At 50.2% G+C, this 23025-nt stretch overlaps 1 protein-coding gene across 1 annotated transcript; it reads right to left on the reverse strand.

Moving 5' to 3' along the window:
• Window positions 1–5355: 5355 nt before the first annotated feature.
• LOC130598545 (casein kinase II subunit alpha'-like) lies at window positions 5356–21869 on the reverse strand. The gene is made up of 9 exons (XM_057408057.1): window positions 21691–21869; window positions 20220–20270; window positions 11754–11813; window positions 9568–9651; window positions 8558–8668; window positions 8246–8347; window positions 7824–7924; window positions 7019–7167; window positions 5356–6835 (listed from the first exon to the last, which is right to left on the reverse strand). The coding sequence occupies exons 1-9, from the start codon at window positions 21841–21843 to the stop codon at window positions 6759–6761; spliced, it is 888 nt and encodes a 295-aa protein (XP_057264040.1). The 5' UTR covers window positions 21844–21869; the 3' UTR covers window positions 5356–6758.
• Window positions 21870–23025: the final 1156 nt, after the last annotated feature.

Here is a 23025-nt window from a genome sequence, read left to right on the forward strand (position 1 = left end):
AAACAGAATGCAACTCCCACGGGTTGAGATAAGAACAGTTTAGTAACTAAGGTATAACACAAATCACTACTGCTACCACCAATAATAATAATGATAAAGGAAATAACAAGGGAAGAGAACACAACACCTGAGCACCAGCCGACCGATAACTCGCCCCACCCCACCTGACCAAGCACCAACCAATACCTCATCCAACCCTGCAGTCCACTAGCCCTTCCAGGTAACTCTCACTTACATCCTGGTCATGACATGCTGTGGTATGGAATACTTCTTTGGTCAGTTTGGGTCAGGTGTCCTCTCTGCTTCCTCACGGCTTTCCTTCCTCCCTGGCAGAGCATGAGGCTCACAAAGTCTTTGGTCAGACTAAAACACCGGTGTTATCAGCTCTGTTCCCAGGCTGAAAGTCAAAACACAGTGCTGCACTGTTAGAGAATGGTAAAATTTTACTCCATAATTCTGTGTGGTTGTTCTATCATAAAGCTTCCCTCTTTTGATATTAAGGAAGGGTGGAGTTTTATGATGGGATAAACATATAGCATAGTAGAAAGCGTAGTAAAAATAGTTATATCCAAAAGGTTTATAAATCAATAGAAGGCTTCTATATGGGGTGGCTGGGGTACGGAGCAGCAAAAGTTACATTTATAAGAATTGTGATGTTGTGGTTCTGTATTCTAGCTATTCTGTAAAATCAGCAATAGCTGTGCCATCCTGTATCTTAGTAACTCTGTAGTTTTAGTAATAGAAACTAACATAACCATATACGGTATAGGGAGGATAAAAAGGAATGTACTGTGGAGCTATACCCAAGTAGAACCCAGGCTTAAGAAAGCCAAAAGGGCATACCAGAAGCATCCTGGTGAAGATAAGAGAATGCTAACGTCCACAAAACGGTTGGGGCCTATCCAAGTAAAGAAAAGGTGAAGAGGACAACCTGAGGAAGACTTCTTACTTCATCTGAGGAAGACTCCTTACTTCATCGGAACGACCACCAGAGGGAGCTACGCAAGCGCAGAAGAGGCTGATGTCGAAATGGACTGATGGAGCAATCCCTGATGCATATGTATTAGTTGATGAAGCAACCTATGTTGAATATGTATTAGTTGTGAAACTTTTAATGTATAAATTGTGAACGCGATGTGACGGGAGTCGGAACCAGATTTGGGTGCGCACCCCTGGTTCCCGGTGCCTCAATAAAGCACCTCATATAACCATCCCGGTGGTTATGTGTTTGTCTCGACGCTAACAGCACCAGCTACTAAGAAGGAGAAAAATGACTGCTATTGCTGAACTCAGGACACCCAGTAATCACACAAGTAGCTGAAACCAGCCATATCTGTAATTTTATGATAGCTGGCAAAGATTTAGAACAGTGTGAACTTCATACAAAATTTATTGCAAGCAGAACAGGATGGGCAGACAAGGAGTATCCTAAGCTAGCAGATGTTCGGGAGGCACTGTCTCCAAACTAACTGCTAATTAGAAGGATGGTAAGAAATAATTCACTCATTAGAAGGATGGAAAGAAATAATTCACTCTTGTTGGCAAGACTAATAAATTCTGTTATCACACCACAGACTTACAACACAAACATTGTTCTCTATCTTAGACCTAAGTTAAGTTAAAAGTATCTTAACCCTATGTTTTCCAGGCACTTGCTTTCCTTATATCACAACCACAGAGTGTGAGTAACAGAAAGCAGCTGCTGGCACTCCCAAGAAGGTGCAAGAGATTGTCCTAGCACTGCCTCATGTTTGCTGGCACAATGGCATTTCCTCAGCATTTCAGAACTGCTCCTGGGCTGCACCCCCAGAGTGTGAGCAGCAGGTCGAGGGAGGGGATTCTCTCCCTCTGCTGTGCTCTGGGAAGATTCCCCCCTGCAGTCCTGATCCAGCTCTGGGGCAGCAACACAAGAGGGACGTGGAGCTGTTGGAGTGAGTCCAGAGGAGGCCGTGGAGATGCTGCGAGGGCTGGAGCAGCTCTGCTCTGGAACCAGTCTGAGAGAGCTGGGCTGGTTCAGCCTGGAGAAAAGAAGGCTCCTTAAGGGGAGACCTTAGAGCAGCTCCAGTGCCTAAAGGGGCTACAGGAAACCTGGAGAGGGGCTTTGGACAAGGGCCTATAGGGACAGGACAAGGGGAATGGCTTTAATCTGCCAGAGGGGAGACTGAGATTAGATTTTACCATTTCTTCCCTGTGAGGGTGTTGAGGTGCTGGCACAGGGTGGCTGTGGCTGACCCATCCCTGCCAGTGTTCAAGGCCAGGTTGGATGGGGCTTGGAGCAACCTGCTCTAGTGGAAGGTGTCCCTGCCTGTGGCAGGGGGCTGGAACTGAATGAGCTTTGAGGTACCTTCCAACCCAAATCAGTCTGGGATTCTGTGATCCTGTCTCTGGGTGTAATGTATGAGGACAGTGTTGGCAAATTCCCACCTGCACCACTTACAGGCTTTGTGGGAGGACTCACACTGCCAGGGCTGTGTGTGACCAGCACCAAGTGGTTCTGTGCCAGCAGGAGCATATGGCTCCCCTTACCTGAGCTCCCCTCCCTGGGATCAGCAGCAGGGATCTCTTTGCCAGTCAAGAGGCTTGTCTCAGGGGTACCTTTAGCCTGGGCAGCTTCAGTGTAGGGGAAAACACAAGCAGTGAAGGAATGGGACAGGGGAAGAGAAATGACCATGTATAGTCATACAGAGTCCAGCTGGAGGTTTTAGATCAGAGTTTCAAGTGGTCCATTAACATCTAAGAGCAGAGCGCAGCTTGGACAGCCACCAGGATTGCAGCCAGGCTCTCCCAGAGCTGCTGGTAAAGCACCATGTCCGTGGGGGAGGTCCTGAGATGCAGAGGCCCATGAGCAGGAGCTCCAGGCTCAGCGCTTTGCAGTGATGGTGCTATGAAGGAGGAGGGGAGTCTGAGCCCAGAAAGAGGAAGAGATGGGAGCTACTGGGGTGCAAACAGAGCCATGCCCAAGCCCCACAGGCTGGGTAAAGCAGGCACCAGCATTAGCACTCGGGCACCTCCAGAAGAGTGTGGGGGCCTAAGGAGGGACACCCCAAAGGTGGCAAGTGGCTCCTTTGCCCATGGTGATCTTGTGTACAACTAGTTCCTCCTGCTGTTCTCACCCAGCCTGTCCTAGCAGGGCCCAGCATTCCCCAGTGTGGCTGGTCCTGCCCCACAGCTCCCACCCCACAGCTCCCACCCCACTGAATACTCCTCCTCATGTGCTTCTTTTAAAACTTTTATTGCACAATATAGAATTCTTTTAATTATAATCTAGGGGCGTGTCCATCATGACACTACAGCCTCTGCCACTTCTGTGCCCTGGCAGGGACAGGAGCAACCTGGCTGACCATGGTCCACCAGAGGTTGGGAGGGAACAGCCGGAATGGAGAAAGGAACAACTAACCAACAACTGCTGTGCACACCCTTCATTCACATTTCCATGCTTTCTGGGTCAGAAGAGCTCAACAAGGAACCACAGGCAGAAGAACCTCTCTCATCACAGGGAGTGGCTGTGGTCAGAGGTGGGTGTCTGCTCTCAACCCTGCCTGCACTGTGCAGTCCACCCACCATCACTCTACACACACTGACAGGACCTTTGGTTTGTTTCTAATTCTGCTATGGAAAACTGGGAAAAACAGCAGCAGACCTGAGGAGAGACGGGAGGAGGGAAGTGTGAGCATCTGGGGCACCACCAGCTCGACAAAGCTCCTCCAGCAGTAGGGGATGTGGAGATGGCTGGGCACGCTGCCCCATGTCCTGCCACCTGGCCACCCTTTGCATGTCCCTGTGGATGTGGTGACCACGAGGGATCCTTAGCTGCTTTGGAAGGGGTAGAGGGGAAGGCAGGGCAAGGGGGAGACACAGTCCAGCAAAGCAGCACTTTCCCAGGCAGTCAGACACATTCTTCTCCCCAACCTTCTGTGTTGTCTCTCTCTGCTGCCACAACCATCTCCTCTAGTCCCACTAAAAGCTTCCATTGTGCCATAGAACACTTGCAACAGGCACAGACAAGATGGGGAAGACATGGTCTTCTCTGGTTCCCAGCTGTCCCTTCAGGCAGGACAGTGCTTTGCTGAGGTCCAGAGGAGAGCAGGGTTTCCTGCTCCAAGTGCTGGGTGTGAAGAGGAACCAGCCTGAACTGCAACCAAGCGTCCATACTGCCCTTGGGGTCCTCAGTCCCAGGCTACACCTGCTCAGCTCCTGTGTCTCCCTCCAGGATGGATCTGTTGAAGCTCATCCTACCCTAGAGCTGAGGTAGGATGTGGGGAGATATGGGGCAGGTTGTTCTAGCCTCTTTGGTTACTGCAAGCAGGGAAAGCCATTTACCCATTCCACTGTCTGGAAAGAGCATCTCTTCCTCTGCTTGAGGGCACCATGAAATATTTGCTTACTCAAGTTTACAGAACTGAGACTTCTTGAAGCACCACCATGAAACTCCACCATCAGGTTTGGACACTGTCAAGCACCTGTATACAACAATAAATGTTTTTCACCTATTCATAATTCCCACACTGAATCCCTTCTCCCCCATGCCTCTTCTGCCTCGACTCTCCAGAAGCTGGGAATGCCAACACACAAGAGCTGGAAAACAAGTTTTCCCCACAGCAACTTGGACAGGCCATGAGAATCACCTGATCTTGCCTCTCCTCAATGGAGCAATTCAATACACATTTAAAATCAGTTCAGAAACTGATGTTAAAACTCCAAACCAACCCTGCTAGCATTAGCACAGCTTAAGGGCACTCCATGCCCTCAGGCCTAGCAGCCCATAAGGGGTGGGAGAAGGAGGGACAGGGCTGGAAGCACCAAAGCCTTCAGCAGCATCTGCAGGAGAATTCATGTCAGTGAGGGTCCTGTAGGATGGCAGTACCAGTTGTTCCTCACCCCATCACTGACAACTGACTGAGCTCCTGCACCAGTCACAGTCTGAGATGGAAGGAAAGAGCTACTCCCTGCTCACCACTTCTTCAGAAAAAGCCATCCACCCAGGCTGAGAGGAGACAAGCATGAGGGTCTGCACATGGAGAGGCCCCCAGCTTCCAGCCATGTGCCAGTGACTTCTCATCTGAGCAGCCATGGAACAGAGACCAAGACTGGGACCTCAGGCACTGGCTGCTGCAGTCCAACGCACCACAAGAGCCGACCCCAAACCCTTGCACCTCCTCTGTGGCCCCACGCAAGGAGAGACAACCTGACAAAGTGAAAGCCTCAGAGCTGACAGCATGAAAAACTGCAACCAAAGACTAAGTGATGCCAAAATACTCAGACAAGAGGGACTGGAAGAGACAACCTGACCTCCTCAAGGAGGCCATGCCTTCAGCTCTCACTCCTGGCTATCCCATAGACTGGAGACTGCAGACGTTCAGACATATATATATTTATTTGTTTTGGTGAATTATACAAATGGATTGACCTACTATCAATGCCAATAGAACTTTATTGAAATATGGAATGTAAACAGTTGTGTGAAATAGAAACATTGCAACCTTATTAAAAAAATCAACTCTTTCGCCAATGCCGCAGAAGGAAATTCTGTGTTTAGGTGCTGGTGGGAAAACACTCTCCAGCTTCTAGGTTTGAGTGTCACCAGAACCACTTGATGAAGTCACAGAACAAGTAGAGGAGGCAACTGTGAACTGTGGGGCTATAAAGCCATCGAGGGATCTGATGAAAGAACCCACAAGATGAACCCCCCACCCTCCCCCCACAGGATTGGCACCCATCAACAAATGGCTGGCTTGGTTAAAACAGGAGGTGGGATCCCAAGTCCTGGATCAGTAGCTGCACAACCCCCTCCCCAACAGACCACGCTGCTGCTTGCTGATCCTCCCCCCCCACAGCCTCCTCTCTCCACTCCTCCATCCTACAATGCTGAACTGTTCCAGAGCTGTGCTCTGGCATGAATTTTCACAGCAGCCACGTCATGAGGTACGTGGCTGCACACCTAGCACAAGAAATCTTGCAACACAGATTTTCCTGAGCTCAGTGGGAATGCCTGGACAGTCCCTCCTCTCTCTGGCCTCGAGAGTAGCCCTCACATTCACAAGTTTCCAAAGCAGGTCTATTGAGTTTCCTCTCGGAGAGAGCCTTTGTCAAACATACCTGGAGAGATCTCACCTCTTCCCAGAAACATGAATCAACACCTTCATTTTAATGCTCCAAACCAATCCTGAGATGCTGCTGGGTTTGTGGGGCTGTTTTTTGTTGAACCTCCCCCCAACCACCCCAGTAATCAACAACTGAAACTGGAATTCAAGGGCCAAATTCAAGCCCAGAGTGAGCAGTAGGACTTGGACCACCAAACAAGAGTTGCACCTGATGACCTCCAGCCTGAATTTGGTTCCAGTCTACAAGTCAGAAAGGCATGTTAAGAAAGAGGCATGTTAAGAGCTGATGGTGGAAGGACCAATTTGTCCCCACCAGTGTGCTAGGGAAGGCTGGACTGAGAAGGAGGAGAAGGATCTGTAGAGATGTGAACCAGAATCAGTTGTGTTGAGCCCTGGGGAAATCACTACATGTTTAGCTCTTGCAAGGCCATCTGCCCAGGGTTTTGGTACCACATGTTTAGAGTTACATTAGCCACAACCACCAGAGAGGAACTGAGGTTTATGACCCACCCCCCCCCCCCCCCCCGGTTAGATTTCTGCCAAGTATAAAGGGGAGGGGAAGGGGGGGGTGTCCTTGGGTTCTTTTCCCTTCACTGTGTGACCGAAGGTTTTACTTTTATTTGTAAACTTCTTGAATTAAATGTTGTTTTCCAGACTTCATCGTATTGTTGTCAGGCCACTGGAGAGCACAGCATTTTCTGAGCTGGGCTGGGACTGCTCCTTCACCACTGGATCTGCAGGAGACCAGGACCAGGCAGGAAGGGGAAACAGCATTTAATAAAGCGGAAGCTCCATCCTGGCAAACCCTTCCAGAGAACTGCCCTCAAAACCCACAGAGCTGCCAAGGCTTTCACAGAGCAGGGAGCTGGAATTTGCCCCACAGAGACCCCTCTCCATCCCGGCTTCTCCACACTCACAGAAATAGGGGTGGTCCATTGCCTCCTTGGCGGTCAGCCTCTGTTGATGGTCATATCTCAGGAGCTTGTCCAGGAGGTCTAGAACTTCAGGACTGATCAGGTGTCTGTTCTCGCTGTGAATGAAGTTCTCCCAGCGCTTCCGGGAATGCCTACAAGGGGACCAGCAGTCACTGCCCAGATCCCACCAGCACAGCCCTGCCACTGTCCACCTCTGAGAAGACAGGGCTACAACAGACTGCTACAGCTCTTCCCTGCACAAGCTACTGCTCAGCAAGCACTTGCCAAAGTGGGAGAGCCCTCTTCTTTATGTATACTGTTGTGTGGATGTCCTACACCTGGGAAAGGCCCAATATTGCACATTCCCTTCTGCCTACAGGGCCTAGACAACAGGATGCAGCAGGCAGGATGATACCCTTAGGACCAGAAGTGCTCTGGCTTGCCAGCCAGCTTGTTGGGACCTGTCCTTGCTATGACACCCACCTCTTGTCCTTTCCAGAAACCTCATCTGGGAGACGTTTAGCCCCTCAGCCTGCACTCACCTCCAGTGTCTACATCTCCACTTCTAGAATGTCAATGAGTAGGAGAAGGAAGAAACAAGGGATAGCTTGTGGATCATGGGAGAGGCAAAAGCAGAGTCTGCATTTCAGTGACCTCCTAAGATGACATGAGCAGCCAGACAGAGGCCTGCAAGCAGCACTATGACCCTGAAGATCAAAGCAGGCCTTTTCTGAGAGTCCAAGGGGATGGGCATCCATTTACCTATGTGTAACAAAGAAAAAAGGCAGCATTTCGCTTCTCCACTTACTGGCCCAGGATATCATTGAAGTGTGGGTCCAGTTCTATGTGGTATTTCTTGAGATACCCATACAGTTCATCTGTGCCCAGGACCTTTGCGATGCGAACCAGCTGGAACAAAAGGCATGTTGAGAGGGAGCAGGACAGGCCACCACTCTTTTGCAGAGGCAGAGCTACCCAAATCTGAGGAGCTCTCCTTCTGGAAACATCCCAGATGGAAGGAATATCTCCCTTGAAACTTGTTTTTGCAACATGTGCAGAAAACAAGTCTCCTACAGAAGCCAGTGAAGCATAATCCCAGATGGCTTAACTAAGCACATAGCAACATCCTCCCAGCCTGGTGGTCTGATCCCCAGAACCTCCCCACTGTACACACAGAGATGAGGTGGTGACAAACATCTCATGGAATAAGCCAGGTAGCAAAGTCTTTACTTGGTCATAATTGTCCTGGCCGTGGAAGAAAGGCTCCTTTCGGAAGATCATGCTTGCCAGCATACAACCTAAACTCCACATGTCTAAGCTGTAGTCATACATCTGAGGGAAAAAAGGAGATGCTGTGAGAAGAGGCATGCTCACCACAGCCCGGTTCCCCAGCTGCACAGGCAACCTCAGCCTTTTCACTTCACAGCCGGCCTCTTTACAACCCAGGCAATGCCCTGGCAGACACAACCAGACACCCCAAATGTGGCCAAAATGCAGCCGCAAGTGGTATCACTGGCTAGCAAGGAGGAGGCAGACTCTTACTTGGTAGTCCACAAGCAGCTCTGGTCCTTTGAAGTACCTAGAGGCCACACGGACATTGTATTCCTGAGCTGGGTGGTAGAATTCGGCCAAACCCCAGTCTATGAGCCGCAGCTGAACATGCAATAAAGAGACACAGAGTCAGGAGCCCCAGGACGAGCCACTTAGGTGAAGCCGCACTGGCCAACCCTCTCAATGCTGTGATGTTCGCGTGGAGCCTGGGATGCAGGGAGGTGCTCTGAGGACAGGAGATGCTCTTAGAGTTCTGGTCAGTCTCTTCCCCCATAACCAGCTGCTGGGGAAAAGCCCAGCTTTGAGAGCTCCTCTGCCTGAGTCCAAGCACACTGGTACTTCCAGGCAACTGGGTCCTCACCAGCACCAGCAGCCACAGCAGACAGGTCCCTGTGCACCAGGGAACAGGCAAAAGCCTATTCACAGTCTTATCCTGCTGTTTAGAGGGGCTGGCCCAAAGGCAGAGTTGATCTTAACTGGGCACTGAAAGCAAGAAACAAGGTAGGAGGGGGCCCACTACATCCTGCAAGCCAGACCATCTCCTTCACAGTCCAGGGATGAACAACCTGCTGCATTACTGAAGGACAGCAGGTCTAGGAAGAGATTTCCCCCTCATAAACCTCACCTTGCCTGTACAGCCACCACAGTACTATAGGATGAGCTTATGTTCCCTAGGGAAAAACATTCACATGTATTTCAGACAAGGCCACCCTCCTTCTGCCTAGGGTCTCTGCAGCCTCCCCAGTTGGAGACTGATGGCCCAGACCTGCTCCTCTCAGCAAAGAAACCCAGCGTGCTTGGCTGGGGTGAAGAACCTCTAAGCTATGCATTCCCACTGTGGTGCCCTCCAGTGGGACTTTGGCCATTTCCTGCAGCGGAACAGTGGAGGGGAGGTGGTAAAGAAAGGTTACAAGGGTAAGTCCAGCTGCCCAGGCTATGGGTACAGAGATGGCAGAGTTTCCCTGGAAACCCCCTGCTTGTAAGCCCTGGTGCCACAGTACCTTTTTCTGCTGGTGATCTATCATGACATTGTGGGGTTTGACGTCCCTGTGCATGATCCCCATGCTGTGACAGTAATCCAGGGCCTGGAACACACAAGCACATACATTAGACAAGTCTGTAACCACGGGCACAGCAGTAGAACAGTCAGTTCTCAGCCAGGGGCACGACTGCCCTGTGCACAGCAAGTGCTGCAACCTTGGCATGAGAAACTGGCATCTTCACCTCTTATGCTGTATGTGAGGAATTTACAAGCTAGCAACAAGACCTTGTGTCCTACTGCAGTCCCAGATCCTGGAACTGTGCTCCCTGAACAGTCTTTGAAGAACACGATGCAGAGAGGCATCCCAGTGCTCCAGCCTGGTGAGCACTGTGCTTCCTAGGTTCCACTCTATTCCCCAGGAAAGGATGATTCTTACATACATAGACCTTATGGCCTTCAAGTGCTGCTTTCCACCTGTGTCCCAAAACACACTTAAGCTAGAAAGTCACCTCTGCCCTGCTCATTTAAGCCAAACCAGCACTTACAAAAGGCAAGTTGATGGCATGTGAGGGCGAGCAAAGCTACCTAAAGCTTGAAGGCAGGAGTACATGAACTCTCCAGCTCCATGACCTTGCACCATTCACCCTCCTGCAGCTGTTACATTGAGCAAAGGGGCGAGAATGTTGTTTTCCCATCGCCAAGGGGGAGGGACACCCATCCATCAATATCTATCAGATGCTCCAAGACCTCCAGCAGCACGGAAGGAGGGTACAGCCTGCAGTCATTCAATATCCAAGACATCAGTGTCAGGGACGTAATGTTGTCCCTGGGCCGCAGCTGCAGCAGGAAGCAGAGGAGGCAGCAGCTTCCATCACAGCAAAGGCCTGAGGGATACCCCTGCACTGACACATGGCCTCACAGCCAACAGGAGTCACAGCAAATGGCAGTCCTGGGATCTCCAGTACAGGAAATCTGTAACAGGTCAGACAGACTGCTTTCAGGGATGAAGCTGTTCTAGTGTCTTGCTTGTTTCAAGGCTGGATCATCTAAACCTCACCATCCTTCCCACTCTAATCCAGGGCTGCCCTCAGTAGGAAGGTCTTTCCCTTGCAGGCAGGTGCAGCAAGCTTAAGACTGCAGAGAAGAAAGCCTTCCTCAAGGCCACTAGATGTATCGCAGGAAACCTGCAGTCATGAAGCCCTGAAGCACAAAGGGCTTTCCCTAGTCTGTCCTACACATTTCCAGAGGCAGGGGGCCTACAAAGTGTCAGCCCAAAGTCCTGAGGCCCTACTGGGACCTGACACCTGCTCCAGCAGGTCAGCACAGAACAGCCCTGGGATCAGCTGAAACCTGTCACCTCTCCCTATATCCTGCTGCCTCCCATGGCCTGTGGCTGCAGACCCCAGAGGGGCAGTGCATCAGATCTCAGATCTGCCATGTGACTCCATGAGCATTTCTATGGGGAGGTGTAAACCAGGCTAGTCAAGAGGAAGTATTTAGGGCACCCTAAATTCCCGCCCCCTTCATCAGAGGGGCAGGGAAAGCCTTGGCTGGGAGGTCTCAAAGGAAAACACCAGTGTTATATCAACACATAACAGCCAGCACAACCAGAAGCTTCATTCCCCAAGACCACATCCATGGGGGTTCTGTGACCACAACTTGGGCTTGAAGTGTCCTAGATCCCTCACCCAGAGATGCAGGGGTCTAAAGACCAAGTGGGCAGAAGACACCTTCTATTTGAATACTGCAGCAGAAGCAAGCCTGGAGGTGGCAATCCCTCCTGCTCTCCTCAGCATGCTGAAGAGTCCCCAGTTCCCCAGCTCTGCAAATACCTCCCAATGTTTGTACTGGGTCTGGCTGGGAGGGAATTGATTTTCCTCATAGCAGCCCAACAGTGCTAGAAACACAGGGACCGAGCACAGATCTACCTGGTATCTAATAATCACAAATGCTCCACAGGGAAAAAACAGACCCCAGAGAATCGGACACTTTTGGAAGTGACCAAAGGTTCCCAGTTCAGCTGCAATACCTCACAGCAACAAGCTAGATAACCAGATCTCTTCCCAAACCTTCCCAAGTTATGAGACATGGATTCTGCACTGAACGTGAGAGGCAACTGTTTAGTAGCAGTGCCCCACGTGCCCTGCTACTACCTCTCTCATTCCTGGTGTCCCCATCCAGACTTCCACATGCAATGCCACTCACCTTCAGCAGCTCATGCATATAAAACCGAATATCATAGTCTGTCAGGATCTGGTACAGTTGCTAAAACAAATTTGGGGAGGGAGGAAGAAAAAAAAGGGAAACAAAAATAAATACTTGCGATTAATAAATACAAGAGATTTAGATTAATTTTATGTCCTGTACCACACTTGCCTCCTATCACTGACCCCATTACAGATCCCTTGTGAATGCTGCTGCTCCCAAGGGCTTGTCCTGGTCTCAGACCTGTCAGGGCTACACACTAGGGAATCCAGACAGGATGTGAGAGCCCCCGTGAAATACTACTGGAATCATTCAGCCCTGCCATGACTTCTTTCCAGCAGGAGACAGGCAGATTGCCTGTTCAAGGAGGAAAGAGCATGCCCTTCAGAGCACACTGAGTTGGCACAGATGATCTCAACTCTCAGTTCACATGCAAAGTCACCATGGTGACTTGACAACATCTGTAACTTCATTCAGAGGAGGCAGGTTGGGAACACATGGGTAAGGTTTCCAAGTGCTCAAGGTGGGGCAGGGAAGAGGAAAACATTAACCTAAAGGAGAATAGGGTGGGGAAACACAAAAGGTAGAGACAGCCTCAGAGGCTCCCCTCTATCCCAGAATAAAGGCTAATGCAACTCTACAGCACAGGAATGCTTGTGGGGCCAAGGAGAACTCAGCTCAGAGTCTCAGGGACATGCTTGTTGCCAGCACACATTTGCTACCCTCCTCTGCTCTGTGTCCTCCTGCAGCTACTCCTGCAATTTAACCTGCACCATGCCACCAGCACTGTCACTGGAGACCTCATCACCCTGTTGCTCCCACGCCAAGTCATAACTGGCTCCAGGTTTGCCATCTGCTCTGTCACTGGCAGCAGTGCCAGCCTGACTCCTGGACTGTGCTCTCACACAGGTAGGGCAAGGTGAGACAGTCACAGGGCTGCAGCAGGACCAGACCTCTCTGCCCTTCCTAATAGACAAGGATCATCCCACAGCTCAGTCAAATCACCGACTGCATCAGAACTGGAGCCAGCTGCCATCATGGCACCACTTGGCAGCTTCAGGAAAAATCCCAGAGCAGGGGACTGAAATTCACATTCCAAGAAAGCAGCTCTAGCCCTGGATCCCCCCCCAGGCCCATGCCGAGATCCTCAGGATCTTGCCTTACTTAGGGCAGGCTCCAAACAGCCTCCCACCCCCACCCAGTATTGCTCTGGGAAATCATTTGACAACACACAAGCATCACTTACACACACAGAGCTTTACCAGCCTCCAGGCCACAAGCTGCACTGTATCCTCATGAGCTAGGATGATCCTAATGCTTCTGAGCAACCCACTGAAGAAAGTGAGCAGGGAGCAAAAAAGACATAGCCACAAGCTACAGCAGGGATAGATTTCTTGACCTGGTTGTGCGTGGCTGTGGTGCATGACCCACAGCCAGCAGAGGACAACTGAGCCCTTACAGGACTTTGTTTAAATGGCTTGCTTGGGTAACAAACACTATGGGAGGGACACATGCTTAAAACACGTCTTTTTGGGAATCAACACCCTGTTCAACTTCACCTGGCAACACCAATGCACCTAAGGAAGGAGGAGGGCTGGAGAGGCAGTGGCAGAACAAGGCCAGACCCCATTTTCCCCATTCCCTGTCTCCTCTGCCTCTCGCTACCTGCAAGCAGGGAGGGATGGAAGGGAGCTCACAGATGCCTTTCTTCCCAGGCCCACAATGCAGTTGCTTCTCTGACTCACAGCCTTTAGCAGAGGCAGCCGTTGAGGAACCAGCTTTAAATAGACCTCCATGGAAGACCTGTCTGTGAAACCCAGCACCTCTGACCTGCACACTGTGCAGACAGTGTGATTAGCAACGCCCAGGCTCCATGTGTTGCAGGATACAGTCCTGAATGCACAAGGCTCTGAAGGCCAGAACCAAGGTTTCCACTGCAAGTAGGTCCCACACAGCAGCTGCCCCAAGGCTGACTGGGCTCCAAATCCCGTTTGCCCAGCCTAGCAGGGCAGAGCAGATATCTCCTTTACAGATGTGTCCCATGCTCTGCTCTTGCAGCTGGCTCTATCAGAAAACTATCAGAAACATCACTGTGGGCATCACTCAGACCCAACTCAACATCTGCCCAGGTAGTTGCCAGCACACAAACACAAGGCATCGAGAGGTGTGGGCTGGTCTCCTTTTGCCATACAGAGCAAGAGGAAAGGCGAAACTCACCCACAGGAAGCCTCTACTCTCCAGCATTTGGTGATATTTTGGCACACACCATGTAACTTGGCAACTGGGTCAACTGCTGAGGTGAGTAGCTCAAGAGAGGATGCCTTCAACACCTGAGCGGGGGGAAGCTCAGCGTCCAGGAGCCTCAACTCAGAGTGGCGAGAAACACCGAGGGAGCCTCAGGTCCTCAACAGGACTTGCCCAGGAGCCAGCAGCGAGCATGGACTCACAGGGGGCAACCCCAGGAGGGACAACGGTAGATTTAAACAGGTTATCATAGACTGTTGCCAGAACTGCTGAACCCAGCAAGGCTACTGCAGGCAGAGGGGAGGTGGCAGAACACAAGGCCCTGGGACTTTTCATTTCCCCCACCTCCGGAAGAAACCTGCAGAGATTTCATGAAAAAAAGAGGATAAAAGCCATAAAAATAACAAAAATGCTCCAGCACGGCCCTGTTCCTCCCCAAAGTTCCTGTTGCAAGGACCCCAGTGCCATCTTGACCTGGCAGATTTGAGCTGGGACCCCCAATCCCACTGAAGGTACCTCTGCACCCCTTAGGCACCCTTCCACAGCAACACCAAGTGCTGATGGTGCCACAAAGACCTGTGGTGGAGGACAGCTGGTGATGGTGATTGCCTACCAGGGGCTCGGATCAGGGATGTTGCAGAGAGGCTGCCTGCTCTAGTAAGTCCCACTGACTATTACCCACTTCTAGTGATCCATGTGGGTGCTAGTGATATAGACAGCAGTTTTCCGGACAACATAAAGAAGGACTACAGAGCCCTGGGAGAGGTGGTTAGGGGCTCTGGAGCTCAGGTTGTCTTTTCGTCAATTCTCCAGGATAAAGGGGAGGACCCTAAAAAGGCTAGGCGGATTGGCCAGGTTAATAAATGGTTAGAAGGGTGGTACCATAGTCAGGGGTTTGGGTATTTAGAACATTGGACTCAATTTGGGAGGCCAGGACTAGTGGGGGCTGGTGGAGCTGCTCTGACAAGGGGAAGAGCAGTTTTGGTAGGAGGCTTGCCAGACTGGTCAAGGAGGCTTTAAACTAGATGTGTTGGGGGAGGGGGGCATCATTCCATCCCAACACACCCAGTCAGTTGCCAACACCTATAATAAATGCTCGGAGCAATGTAGAGATATTCCAGCTGCCCCAGCCAATGAGCCAGCTTCATTTGGAGCTCGGCTCAGATGCCTCTATACAAACACCCGTAGCAAGGGGGACAAACAAGAGGAATTAGAGATGTGTGCACGACTACAGGGATATGATATAACAGGCATCACAGAAACATGGTGGGATGGCTCCTATGACTGAAGTGTTGGAATGGAAGGTTACAGGCTCTTTAGAAAAGAAAAGCCCAGCAGACAGGGAGGAGGAGTTGCCCTTTATGTTAGGGACAGGCTGGAGTGTAGGGAACTCTGTCTGGGGACAGGGGATCAGTCAATAGAGAGTTTGTGGGTCAGGGTTAAAGGGAAAACAGCTATGGGAGACATTACTGTGGGGATCTGTTACAGACCACCTGATCAAGAGGACTCTGTGGATGAAGCACTCTATAGACAAATAGGAAAAGCCTCATGCTCGCAGGCCCTTGTTCTCATGGGGGACTTCAACCACCCTGATATCTGTTGGAGGGATGGTAGGGCCCAGCACAAGCAATCCAGGAGGTTCCTCGATTGTGTGGAAGACAACTTCCTTCTGCAAGTAATAGAAGAGCCGACAAGGAGAGGTGCCATGCTTGACCTCGTGCTCACCAACAGGGAAGGGCTCGTTGTAAATGTGACGCTCCAGGGCAGCCTTGGATGCAGCAATCACAAGATGGTCGAGTTCGAGATCCTCAGGACAGTGAGAAGAGCGTGCAGCAAGCTCACTGCCCTGGACTTCAAAAGAGCAGACTTTGACCTCTTCAGGAACCTGCTTAGTAAGGTTCCATGGGCTATAGCCCTAGAGGGCAGGGGGGCCCAAGACTGTTGGCTGATATTCAAGGATCATCTGCTACAAGCTCAGGAGTTTTGTGTCCCAACTAGAAGGAAGCGCAGCAGGAGGGCCAGGAGACCTCCTTGCACGGATAAGGAGCTGCTGAGGAAAATTTGAAGGAAAAAAGAGGCTTATAAAAGGTGGAAGCAAGGACAGGCGGCCTGGGAAGAGTACAGGGATGTTGCCTGGGAAGCTAGGGACCAGGTTAGGAAAGCCCAGTTAGAATTAAACTTGGCTAGGGATGTGAAAGATAACAGAAAGGGATTCTATAGGTACATTGCAAATAAAAGACAGACTAGGGACAATGTGGGCCCTCTCCAGAAGCTATCGGGAGAACTGGCTACCCTGGATTTGGAGAAGGCTGAGGTTCTCAATGACTTCTTTGCCTCAGTCTTCAATGGCAAAGGCTCTGACCACACCACCCAAGTCTTGGAAGGGAGCTGCAGGGACTGTGAGAATGAAGACCTTGGGCCCACTGTAGGAGAGGATCCGGTTCGAGATCATCTTAAGAACCTGAACGTGCACAAGTCCATGGGACCTGATGAAATCCATCCGCGGGTCCTGAAGGAGCTGGTGAATGAAGTTGCTAAGCCACTGTCCATCATATTTGAGAAATCATGGCAGTCAGGTGAAGTTCTCGACGACTGGAAAAAGGGAAACATAACCCCCATTTTCAAGAAGGGGAAAATGGATGACCCGGGGAATTACAGACCAGTCAGTCTCACCTCCGTGCCTGGCAAAATCTTGGAGCAGATTCTCCTTGGAAGGTATGCTAAGGCACATGAAAAACAACAAGGTGCTTGGTGACAGCCAACATGGCTTCACTAAGGGGAACATGGACAGTGGGACTCAGTGCACCCTCAGCAAGTTTGCCGATGACACCAAGCTGTGTGGTTCGGTTGATACGCTGGAGGGAAGGAATGCCATCCAGAGGGACCTCGACACGCTTGTGAGGTGGGCTGATGCCAACCTCATGAAGTTTAACCATGCCAAGTGCAAGGTCCTACACCTGGGTCAGAGCAATCCCAGGCACAGCTACAGGTTGGGCAGAGAAGAGATTCAGAGCAGCCTTGTGGAGAAGGACTTGGGGGTGTTGGTCAATGAGAAAATGAACATGAGCCAGCTTCAGTGTGCGCTCACAGCCCAGAAAGCCAACCATATCCTGGGCTGCATCAAAAGGCAGCGTGGAAGTTTTGAGTCAAAAACCTGCTGTCCTCACAACTCCCAACAGGCTGAACATCCTGAAACAACCTTTCATCACTCACCTTTTTTGCCCATCTCTTCTTCAGCTGCAAACTTGCTAGTGTGTTTTAAGATCAAAACAGCAAACCCAACCCGAAACTGCTGAAGACCTGGTTCTGTCCCCTTCTTTCCCGAGGGAATTTCCCTTTTGGAGCAATGGAAGGTGCAGTACCAGGTACGCTCACAGACTACACAAAACAAGAGAGTTGTTGGTGGTTGAAGGACAGGTATCTCATTGCTAGTTTGAAACCAATTAAGCAAAAACCATTTAATTTCACTGATTTAATTTCACTCAACTGACTGCAAAGCCCTGCAGTGCAGCTCTCATTTAAAGCAGATGACTGTGGGATAGCTTGAGTGCTACCAGATGACAAGTAATACAGCAGGTCTGAAGAGAAGCACTAGCCCTGTACACAAGCTGCGGTCCTCATGCAGCAGCATACACATGTAGTCTAGTTCCAAGGATGGAACTGATCATCCCTAGAACTAGTTTAGTTCTAAGGATGATCACCATCATCCCTGCAAGTACAGAGCCATCACTTTCAGACAGGACTGTCCTGGGTTCAGCTGTAACGGTTATTTTTCTCCATCCTAGTAGCTGGTGCAGTGCTGTGGTTTTGACTTTAGCCTGAGAACAGTGCTGATAGCAACAACTAAAAACATCGGTGTGTTAAGTAATGCTTACTCCGATCAACGGCTTTTCAGTCTCATGCTCTGCCAGGGAGGAGGGGAAGCCGGGAGGAAGCAGAGACAGGACACCTGACCCAAACTAGCCAAAGAGGTATTCCATACCACAGCACTTCATGCCCAGAATATAAACTAGGGGGAGTCACCCAGAAGGTCCAGGTCGCTGCTCGGGTTGGGCTGGGTATCAGTCAGTGGGTGGTGAGCAATTGTATTGAGCATCACTCGGGGTTACTGGGGGGTTTTCCCTTCCCTTTTTAGTCTTATGTTCTCTCCCCTTGTTATTTCCCTTATCATTATTATTGGTGGTGGTAGCAGTAGTGGGTTTGTGTTATACCTTAGTTACTGGACTGTTCTTATCTCAACCCATGGGAGTTACATTCTTTCCATTCTCCTCCCCGTCCCTCCAGGAGCAGGGGGGAAGAAGAGGAAAGTGAGCGAGCGGCTGTGGGGTTCTGAGTTACCGGCTGGGCTTAAAGCTTAAATCATGACAAGGACTCAGCCAGGCAACTTAATAAAATGTAATCATCTCTGGGGAGATATCGCATAAATCTGCTTTTTATACTGTCATTTAAAAATAGACAAACCATGTGTAATACAAGCTGGTGCTTCTGATCCAGAATCATCCACAGCCATTGCTTAGGCCCCACAGAGCCACAGCTTCTGGAGAGCTGAGGAAACCCAGCAGCTGTTTTCCCAGGTGCCCAGACATGAACAATGTCCTGCCATCCGAATGGGCAAAGGGGTGAAGGTATTAACAGTAAACAAAAAATAGTAACATTGAAGGAAAGAAACTGCTGGACAGGAGACAACTTAACCTTGTGAGCAACTACTGCCAACAGGACAGAGAAAACCACAATCCTGTAAAGCAGTCAGCAACCTGCTGTACACAAGCTGCCCTGGGAAACTCTCATGCACCCTGAAGGCGATCTGCCAGTGAGAGGCACAGGCACTTAGCTCCAGCAGAATTTGGCTGCTCAGGGAGATCAGGACAGTGGAGCAGAGGGGACAATGACTGGAGCTGGGTGCTCTCCAGCTGCTTCATGTATAGAGGTATAGGGCAAGCCAAGACCTCCAACACAAGTCATCTCACCTACTCTGTGTGTTTTCTGCTTGGCAAGGGCACTTCAGAGCACGGGAAGAGACAGCTTGGGAGCCTCTATGGAAGATATCCACAGGTACCCTCTGTAATCTGTAATTACACTCAGTAATCTGCCAGTTAGCTGTAGCCCCAAGAACCTACCCAAAAGAGGCAGCAGATCCCATGGGAGTGTAGCTCCAATAACCCACACGTCCCATATATAGTTAGTGAAATTGAGGTTACAAATAAGCTCTGAGCACGAACAGCCATACTGTCTGCCCTGGGAGACATGCCTGCATTCCCAAGACAAGTTATTCCTGATTTGTACCAATCAACATCAGAAGCATCAATACTTTCTGTCTTGGACTTGCACAGCTCTGAATCTGGGATTCCTTGAGAAGCCAGGCTCCCTCCTAAAAACCTAGAAATGATCTGCTGTAAACTCATAGAGCTGTTTCTAATGCAACAGCATGTCTGGGACAGCTGACCTACCATGGACACCCAGCCCTGCATTTTGCAGTTCAGAGTCCCTGTTGGCCATCAGCCTCAAGTTACTACTTAACACTCCACTTACATGGGGGAAGCAAAGATACCATTAAAATAGGTGTAGCTGCTAATTAGATATTTCTTGTGTGGTTCAGCTCACTGTTGTCAGCCAGAAGCATTTCAGTCACACAGGCAGCGGTAGCTACACTCAGAGAAGGACCCACTTCATTTTGGGAAGGAATAATACCCCTCAGAGCTCCCCAGAAATCTGAAGAGCCATGGAATATGCTGCAGGCTCAGGCAAGCAGAAAAGCTCTTCAGATGTATTCAAGGCTGCTCAGTCCCCTGCTACCAGGCCCATGGGCAGTGGGAGGTGTTCTCTCCAGCCTCTGCACCCCACAGTCCCCAGGTCTGAAGGATTCCAGCACAAACTGGTGTCACCTACTCCATCAACTGCACTGCTGTAAATAGAGAACCACAGCACAGGGATTAATTTGGGCTGAATATATAGCACAGCAGTAATTACTAAATTGAGAGGGGAGTAAAAATATCTAACTTGTTGAACTTACTCCTCCAAGTTGGGAGGAGATTCAGCTTTTTATTTCTTCTCATCTAGAGCCTGTTTACAGATTTCTAATTTACAGGGAGAAAGAAAGGTGAAGCTGACATAGGTGAAAACTCCAAACTCCCCCCACAGTTCTCAAGAAGTAACTGGCAGCCCAAGATCACAGTACTCAACAGAAACGGGAAGCCTCCCCCCTCCACACTCAGGCAGACTCACCTTAAAATCTGTGTTATTGATGTACTCAAACACCAGAGCAGGGGTCTTTGACTGCAAAAGAGAAAGAGAGTCACGGTTTAAAACACCCTCTTGACCTTCCTTTGCTCCAAGAGACCCAAGAAAGCTTTTGCTTCCTGCCCAACCCTCGCTTCAGAGAGTGGGACAGGAGCAGGACAGTGAGAGAAACACAGCCCTGCTCCTGCAGCAGACAGAGGCAAGCTCCACTGAGACCCCCCCCACACCAAGCATGAACATGGCATTTTGGTCAGTGCTGCTCTTCCCCATGCCCCAGAGCAGAGACAGCACTGGACAAGGCAAAGTGTGTTGCAAGCCATCACAAAAGGAAGGTCACCAGGACTGCCAATGCTACAGCAGTGTCATTTCCTCTCTGTGGCTGCCAACAGGCTGGAGTTACAGACCTCAGCCAGCTGCTACTCAGATAAACTTCCCAGGAATGGGGTAATTGTGACAATGCAGACAAAGGCCAACCGTATCCTGGGCTGCATCAAAAGGAGCGTGACCAGCAGGTCGAAGGAGGTGATCCTGCCCCTCTAACTCTGCTCTCGTGAGACCCTACTTGGAGTATTGCGTGCAGTTCTGGTGTCCTCAACATAAAAAGGACATGGAACCGTTGGAACAAGTCCAGAGGAGGGCCACGAGGATGATCAGGGGACTGGAGCACCTCCCGTATGAAGACAGGCTGAGAAAATTGGGGCTGTTCAGCCTGGAGAAGAAAAGGCTGCGTGGAGACCTCATAGCAGCCTTCCAATATCTGAAGGGGGCCTATAAGGATGCTGGTGATTCATGCTTCATTAGGGATTGTAGTGGTAGGACAAGGGGTAACAGGTTCAAACTTAAATAGGGGAAGTTCAGGCTGGATGTAAGGCGGAAGTTCTTTACTGTAAGGGTGGTGAGGCACTGGAATGGGTTGCCCAAGGAAGTTGTGAACGCTCTATCCCTGGCAATGTTCAAGGTCAGTCTGGACAGAGCCTTGGGTGACATGGTTTAGTGTGAGGTGTCCCTGCCCATGACAGGGGGGTTGGCACTAGATGATCTTAAGGTCCTTTCCAACCCTAACTATTCTATGATTCTATGACCTCTAGTCACTGGGCAGGACAGCAACCAGAAGGATGAAAAGTGCTTAATATCCAATTGCCCAAGGAGATACTTCCAGATGCCAGACAGGAGTTGGAAGGCCACAGGCTCTGCTTTCTTACAGAACATTTGTAGGGCTACAAAACTTCTCCCCTCATGGAAAACTCACAGAAGGGGTGTAAAAGAATCTGGGGAACATGGAGAGGAACATGAGCCCATGCAAACCAACCCACCACAGGAGACCCTGATGAGCTGGACACTGCTCACCCCCGGCTGCACAAAGGCACAGGCAGCACCTAACCCAAGCTGAGAGCAGGAGCCAAGGGGCAGCTTCTCATGCTTGCAGCTGGTGGGAAGGCAATACATGGGCACCTACCACTGGATCCTTGACAGTGTCAACCAGATTAATGATGTTGGTGCCACCACGTAGATTCTCCAGAATCTTAACCTCGCGTTTTATCTTCTTTTTTTTCACTGGCTTAAATAGACAAAAGAAATTAGAAGTGAGAGTTCTTTCAGAAATTAACATCGATTTCTGCCACCATTTTTGACTGGATCATATCACCTCCCCTCCTCTCCTGCTCCCACCCTCACCATGGAACATCTTTAGCATGAACTAGGACTTCCCTCTCATCAGTGAAAGATTTCCACTCATCAGGGGAAAATCAAACCACTCCAGACAAATATAATTGTGACTCCTGTGACTCCAGTAACTGTGGTTAAAAGCATCCTAAACTCCTCTGTGGAAATCTCAGCACACTCATTCTGTGTTATGCATCTAGAGCCACAGGACAAGCAGGGCATACCTCATATCTCAGCTTTTGTTTACCAGCACAAACCAGTTCTTTACTCCTTAATCCCAAACCATTTCCCAACAAGTACTTTAATCCATTGGAACAACAATCTGAGAGCCTCCAACACTAAGATTTCTCATAAGCTCAGACACTGCTACACCTAACTGCATGCAACCACCCCAAGAGCATACACCCAACTGCATAGCATCTATATACCATGATTAGTTTTAAAGTCTACAGACATTTGAAACAGTTTTGACTCCCCAGATCTGCACAGACCCAGGAACTCCCTCTGCAAAGTAAGCTTTTTTCTGGCCATCACCCTACACAGACTGACACAGACCAGCTGCTCCCAAGGCAGGGCATCCACTCCCAGGACAGCACTAGCTCTGTGCCTGCTCGGAAGAAAAGGCAGCTTAGAGCAGCTAGGAGGAGAGCCTTGGTTAGTGACCGGTGTGGGCATCACTGGTTGCAAGTCACTGGGTCTAGCAGCCCTTCACTGCAGAGCTGGAACATCCCCTCCTGCACCACTGGTACCACTGCAGAGCCATCCTACAGGGACTGGTAAAGCCATTGCTCTATCTCTGAGGTTTCCTGATGAAAACCTTCCTCTCCAGACATTTTGCTTTCTACAACATTCACCATTCAGCATGGAGTCTGCTGCATGAGGAGGGGAGCAACAGGGAAGAGCAAAGAGGTACAAGGCACCTTACCAAAGTGACATACGTTATCAGATGTGAAGGACAAAGAGCCACAAGAACTCAACAGCTTGTGCTCGCCACCTCGCCTCTGCTGCAGCCTCCCACTTCAATGAGGGCTGCAGAGTGCCAATGTGGCAACTCACAGTCTGTCACAGGCAAATCCAAGGCAATCCCTGGTTTCAGACCCCTCACAGGAATGTACAAGCAGATGGGAGA

The sequence above is a fragment of the Pezoporus wallicus genome, unplaced genomic scaffold (assembly GCF_028554395.1).
Source record: "Pezoporus wallicus isolate ANWC-B61680 ecotype Strahan unplaced genomic scaffold, APGP_CSIRO_Pwel_v1 contig_13653, whole genome shotgun sequence".
Taxonomy (NCBI): domain Eukaryota; kingdom Metazoa; phylum Chordata; class Aves; order Psittaciformes; family Psittacidae; genus Pezoporus; species Pezoporus wallicus.